At 37.9% G+C, this 7,230-nt stretch overlaps 1 protein-coding gene across 1 annotated transcript; it reads left to right on the top strand.

The window, feature by feature from the left end:
- Window positions 1-1,684: 1,684 nt before the first annotated feature.
- Window positions 1,685-6,706, top strand: LOC136610803 (gastrokine-1-like). Its single transcript, XM_066590004.1, has 6 exons — window positions 1,685-1,696; window positions 2,096-2,137; window positions 2,318-2,455; window positions 3,435-3,533; window positions 5,984-6,110; window positions 6,636-6,706. The coding sequence occupies exons 1-6, from the start codon at window positions 1,685-1,687 to the stop codon at window positions 6,704-6,706; spliced, it is 489 nt and encodes a 162-aa protein (XP_066446101.1).
- Window positions 6,707-7,230: the final 524 nt, after the last annotated feature.

Here is a 7,230-nt window from a genome sequence, read left to right as displayed (position 1 = left end):
AGTGATGCTGCTGATTTTTTTTATTTTCACTGGGATGGTGCTGGAGAGTTGTGGGATTGAAAGGAACTAGATGGTACTATGATAGGACTATTAGCTTCTGAACCACACCTTAAACATGCATTTCTATGGTTTCTCTGCAAAACTGGATAAAAGTTCTTTTATAGAATCAACTGAGAAAAAAATCTTTTTGGTTTGGTTCCTGATGAAACTGTGCTATTTACAGTAGAAACACGTAGAACCAATTCATAGTCATTTGAAAATGCTATTAGAACCAGTTTATTACTACTAGAAAGAATGATTACATCACTAGGACAGTATAAGAGAACTAGTATAGAATTAGTTGTTATCAACCTAAGAAACATAAATGTAGCATGTAAAAGCCAGCTTAAGACTAAGGACTTAACCAGTACAAGACCCATTGGGCTTGCAACTTGGGCTATATTCCTTCAGGGACCATTAGCGCCAATGCATTATGTGCATGGTGTCTTTTGCGCTCTGCGGTAGTTGACTTCTACATCATATGGTCACGTATCCGTTTGAGCCTTGCTGGCTATTGCTTCCCTTTTCACCATACACGGAGTTACGCTATGTGGGAATTTTTTTCCCCCTAAAGCCAATGATTCATTGATCATTTAGGTGCGATTTTGATCATATATTTGTGTCTGTTAGTTCAAAGTCTGGCATTTCAAGTATAGTTATTTATTAAAAGTTATCTTTTAGTCGACGGCAAATGAATCAACACAGTGTAAATCTCCTTGTAGAATGATTTAATGTATTCCTCTGCTACAGTGAATTTCTATCTTTTACAGGTGCAAGTATTATGAGCTTGTAAAAAAAAACCGGACATCTGAACACTACATAGGAAACCAATGGCTCTATCCGACACGCTTTTTCTGCGCACATAGGCGCAAAAAACCCTTGTCTGACTTCTCCCTTAGAGGTTGGTCAGGAGCACTAGAAAAGTTTGTACGAAATGCACCATTTAAGACTTTTTTGTATTAACTTTTCATCCATTCTACATAATACTTTGTATTTAAACTACAAAGTTATGGGATTTTACTGCATTCATACATGTAATATTAAAAAGTTTTCTTGCTGGGAAGCCTCATATGGTTTGGCCCAAGTCTAATAACAAAGTTCTATACAGACCTCATAATGGTCTTTGGATTGCTTAGTGTTCACTCCAATCCTCCCATTTCAGAATGCTATTCATTCACCTTTGGATTTGGCTATATACCATACCTTGAATTGCATAATATGGGCCAAAAACAATGGAAACATTATCAAATTTTGCGGAGGCATTTCCATATCTATATTCAATAAGATAAAAGTTGCACAACGTGACTTCATAGTAGTCTTTGAATCAGTGACACATCCCTCCTATGCTTCCATTTTGGCATACTTGCTAGGCAACTTTTGATTTGGCCACACACCATACCTTGTATCGCATAATATGAACCAAAAACAATGAAACCATTATCAAATTTTGCAGCCCAAACTTTCATATCTATGTTTAATAAGATAAACGTTACATTGTGCCTTTTTCTTTATAAGTTGGACCCATTCCAAAACAAAATTTGGAAGTCAGTGTGTTTGTCCTTACTTCTGTATATAAGGGAGACCAGGACAGGGGTCTGTACCTTTCATTTCATTCTAAGCTTCTCTTCCTGGAGAGTCAACCAAAATGAAAACCTTGGTATGTATTTACAATGAAATGGTTGCTATAATGGATGATACAATTTAGATTACATGAGGGTACAATGTACAGTAGATTATACCAGCACAAAGTTTGCAAGTAAGTCATAAAGTTGCATTGCTTGAAGCTTGTTGAAGCCTATATGTGATTGCGTTAACACGACTGTCATCGGAGGCTGAAGAAAGGCTGAGGAGAGCGGATCACAGCTAAAAGGGGCATAGCACTTGCCTGGGAGCTTCTTTCCCTGTTTTACTGATCTGTGAATTCTGAGTACCTAGACCCTCACGGATCAAAATTCAGATATTTCAGAAGTTTTAGTTATTCTTCACATATAGACATGATAAATGTAATCGACATCATAGAATTAATACTAATATTCCTTATATTTTGCTCTTTCAGGTGATCTTCACTGCTCTCCTTGGATCTCTGCTTGCTACTGATGTAAGAACTCCTATAATATACTGTATTTCCGCTATTCACATGTATTTTACATATTATGCGGCTCCACTTCTGTCCCAGATTTTCTTGCCAGCTCTCCCTTGTTATACTGATGTCATACTTTTCTTGTGCTGGTTTAGTATTTTAGAAGATTGTGAGTAACGTTCCATCATTCTCCCACAGAATGTAAATGTTAACAATCAAGGGAATGTTGATGACAATGTGCATCAGACTGTGAACATCAACAACCAGGACCAAGTGGCCCACATCAACAGTCTGAACGGCTGGAACTCCTGGGACTCCATCTTTGCATATCGGCAAGTAAGTATCTGTCTAACCCAGCCAACAATGTGTATAAAAGGAGGGATAAAAAATGTATATATAGTAAGGAAATATTGAAGGGATCAGGGAATGAACAAAGTTCACTTTTTGCATTTTCAAACAGAACCAGCCATTATGTATATTAATGTTGTAGAATGTGTTGGTGAAGACAGTTGAATTAAAGAATGATCATAATCCATGCCACAGCATGCAAAGAAAACACAGTTACTGGAAGAATGTGATGATGATAATTAACCCCCTAACAGTCACGTTAAAACTAGAAAAACCTTCCAGAAAAAGTCACCTTCTCATTTTAGATTTTTAATTTATGTTTCATGCAAATATATTTGATACAGAACTCAATAGCCTAAGGGTACATACAAATATAGTGGAACTTGTGTGGATTTTCCCCAAATTCTCAGGGAAGAACCGCAGCAGAATTCACCCTTAATTGAAAGGGCGAAATCAATTACAGACATGCATCAAATTTTGTGGATTTTGGAGTGAATCAACACTAAGATGTATGAACTTATAAGTGCATTTTTAATTGCTTAGTGACATAACTAATTTTAGCCTTAATTGCCAGTAAGTCATATCCCATTTTGTGTTCCAGAAGTCATAACTTTTTTAACTTTTTTATTAATGTAGCTATAAACACTCTTTTTACAAAAACACTTTTTGTGTAGCACCACATTCCTGGATCAGAGCACTTTTATATTTCCTTCGACAGAGCTGTATGAGGCTTGCTTTTTGTGGGACAACTTGTAGTTTTTATTGGTACCAGCCTGACTGAGGGTCTTAGCTCGAAACATCATAGGGATCTCTGATGTTCTGAGTTGGTGTCACTAGACCCATGGTTGGGCTGTGACACTCATCTTACGGACGCATAAATGTGGCCATAAGAAGCTCTTGTGTAACCAACCATTAACACATGTACAATTACTGTTACCATGCATCATGTTTTCTTTTTAAATTAAAGGGAGTGGTTGCAACACGACTCTATGGAAAGCGGATGTGCGTGGTGACAAAAATGGATAAGAGTGTTTTCCCCAGCCTGGAAGCCCTGAACAACAGACCAGTAAGGAGCTCAATCACTTACTGTTATAATAGTGTCAATAGAAATATTGGGTTGTAATCAGTTGGTTCTGATCAATGTTAGATCATCTCTTAAGGATTGCATGACTTTCTAGCCAATATTATAGCTTTGGTCAGTGGTGGACAAAAAGAGTAGGGGGACCATAAGAAAGAAAAAAATTGAGTCCCTTTCAGAAACTTATTGATACCACAACCACTGGCATAGCTATAGGGGATGCAGTTGCACCCGGGCTCAGGAGCCTTAGGGGACCCATAAGGCCTCTCCTCTCCATATAGGGAGCCCAGTACTATGAATAAAGCATTATAGTTGGGGGCCCCGTTACAGATTTTGCATTGGGGCCCAGAAGCTTCAAGTTCTTCCTCTGACCACAACACTTTTAACTACCCAGGTCAGAAGATCCTGATGCCCCCTATTTTCATTGCTTACATTTTCCAATTCCTTCTTTGCTAGCATTATAGTACCTGTGGGATCACATCCCTATCAGGTTCTGTTAGAGGCGTGTGCTTCTTCATGAGTTCCCTAATGGTTATCTCAGCACTGCCACTGTGACCATGAGATGAGGGGCAGGAGTGCAGCTGTAACACACAGGCCCACTTCTAATTCAACTACCAGAACTATAGAAACCCCAATACCAGCATTTGTGTGTCAGTGCTGCACAACGAGAGAGAGTCTGAGGGGGTCCCCATAGAGATACCTGGGAAACAGTCAAATAGCTCTAGAGAAGTCTTGAGTAATTTCTTATATAACCGCAATGTTCGTGATAAAAAAAAAACATAAAAGAAATACTTAAATATAAAAAGTGAGACAGGCACATATTTTTAGATAATTTTTATATATGCTTAGTTTAGGATAGCATCAATTGGGGTAAAAAAAAGTTAGAATCTTGTTTTTGTCCTTTGTAGCATAAAAAAAATGACAATTAAATGCTAATGTATATGTACCCAAAGATGGTGCATATAGAAGGAGCAATTTGTCAGCAAAGAACAAAACCCCATACACCCATCTTGATGCAAAAAAAACAAAATAATCATATATATATATATATATATATATATATATATATATACACACATATATATATATACACATATACATATATAAACAACTTTTGCCAGGGAAAGCAACGTATTTCACGAGAGAAATTTTGTATTAAAGGATAGCCATTCAGATGAATGTAAAAGGTCTTATAGAGCAGCTCTCTATTTCAGCTCATTGAGTGGGGTCCCAAACAGGTGATGATATTCATTTGCCATCAGGGGTGTAACTAAGGGCTCAGGGGCCCGGGTGCAATAGTTCCACTGGGCCTCCCCCCTCCCTCCATCTGTACTCATACCCAGAGACGTAACTTGAAGATTCAGAGCTCCAATGCAAGATCTGTAAGAGGGGCACCCAACTATAATACTTTATTCATACTACTAGGCTCCCTATATGGAAAAGATAGGCCTTATGCGCCCCCTAAGGGTCCTGGGCCCGTGCACAACCACATCCCTTGCATCCCCTATAGTTAAGCCCCTGTATGCCATAATAGGCCATATGAACATAGGTTGTGTTCTTGGCATAACCTAATTAGGATAAAAAATGGCTTGGCCCTTAAGGGGTTATATTGGTTGTTGTAATTGAGTATATTTACCATATGTGCGGAAAAGTTTATATAATATTGGTATCTGGTAGTGCTTCAACACAGAGCATGTTGTAGGATATGAAGCCCCTTGAACTTTTCGCTGTATTAACATGCTGAATCTGTGGCTCATAGACGTGTGTCCCTCTCTGTGATATCTATATGTCTTAATAGCATATATGGACAGAGGTTGTCTTCATGAGACGATATCATTAATTTACTTCCAATGAAGTACAGTGAGGTGCACCAAGTTAATTAGGAGGCCCACGCCTCTTATTAAACTTGGCGCATGTCTGTCCAGTCAATCCTCCAGACTTAAATCTATGCCAGCTATGAGCTGGCATAGATTTCAGCTATAATTTATGCCAGTTTCTTGCATAAATTATAGTGGATTCAACAGGCCCATGAGGCCACACACCTTTTTTGTTATGCTCTGCCCACTTTTAGTATAAACATAAAAGTCACTAGTTTTGGCGCAAGTAGGACTTCCTCAAAAATTTGCGACTTTTTAACATTAGAAAACTGGCATAAGGTTTGGGAAGAACCCCGTCATATGTGTACATTTGAAACAATTAACCCAATTTATATCATATCCAGGTCAAGCCAACATGTTTCTTCAAGTATAATGCCAACCAAGCTGAGAGAAGATGGAACTTTCCTCTTTACGAATAGCCCAGGTCCATGGCTTATAGAGGGGTATCCCTCTCTAGGATATCCCCTAATAGGGCATATGGACAAAGATTGTCTTACTTTAATCTTACATTATATATTTAATGTACATTTAAACACTAAACACAATTTATTCTATATTCAGGTCAAGGCCTCAAGTTTCTTCAAGTTTAATGTCAACCAAGTTCCCATTGCTAATATTGGCATATATGGTGTCCATGTTGAAGCCCTGTGTCGGGGAATTCCATCCTACTCTGCTGATGTAAACCAAGGTGAGGTTGGAGTCCTAAAACCTTTTCATTAAGACATACTAGCTTCTAAGGAGTGTTACTGCAGTTAGTTCTCACAGTAGATACATTATGAGAAATCTTGGAAGGGCCAATTATCATGGTTATATATCCAACCAACTATCGTAGCCAACTGGTTATTTAATTCCAAACCCATCAGACTGGTGGAAGGCATAAATTTCTGTAGTTTGGGGGTGTTAAAATGTTTTAATGGACACAGGAAATCATTATTATAGTTTGCGAATACCAATATCTCCCTTTGTAGGATGAATGGGGAAGTATGATAATGTGAACCTGCATCTCGTGGGAGGTCCAGTTTGAGTTTTCTCTCCTAGGGCCTTTCTCTTCTGTGCATGGCCCCCTGTACATACTAGAATAAATCAAATCTAGGCATAATATCAGGGCTGTACAGAATATTTCAAATAACTGGAGAAATCCGCAATACGTAAAATTAGACCACTGTGGCTGATGAGTCTAACTTGTTCTTATTTCTTCTCTTGTATTCATTAGTGAATGAGTTTGACTATGATTGCAACACCGGTAGCATCTTCGACTTTGGAGGCATCAGTTTCTGCTTTTAATCGTGTATGGCAACTCTTCTTCATACCTAATTCTTTGCATCTTGTTTAGGGATCTTTTTTTTTTCTCTAAATAAAGCATTTATATAAAATGTATATTGCTTGCTGTTATCTTTGTGTAAGATCAATTAGAGAAATTAAATATTACTGAAAGGTATAATATGTTACAAAACGTAGATAGAAAACAGTTTACAAAATGGGACAAGCTGTATATTCCAAGTAATACCTAAGTATGGGGGAAATAACTTAAGTGGGTAAATGGCGCAGCTGGAAAACACTTGTTAAAAATGCTTTAAGAATACGCTCACAAATGACATTTTTGAGGTTCAAGCCTACCCCAGAGCACTGGTATTGCTAGGGTCCTAAAATTCCAAGGTCATGTTGTATACCACCTCCCACAAAAAGATGACCACACTATGACCCCTATGTAGTAACTGAATACCATCATACAGTTACTAGATATAAATTCACAGTACAAATACCATTATTACCACCATACAGTGATCCTAGAGTAGTAGATACCAGTT

This window comes from Eleutherodactylus coqui, chromosome 2 (assembly GCF_035609145.1).
Source record: "Eleutherodactylus coqui strain aEleCoq1 chromosome 2, aEleCoq1.hap1, whole genome shotgun sequence".
Classification (NCBI taxonomy): domain Eukaryota; kingdom Metazoa; phylum Chordata; class Amphibia; order Anura; family Eleutherodactylidae; genus Eleutherodactylus; species Eleutherodactylus coqui.
The sequence above is the reverse complement of the archived record's forward strand: the minus strand, read 5'-3'. Positions and strand labels throughout refer to the sequence as shown.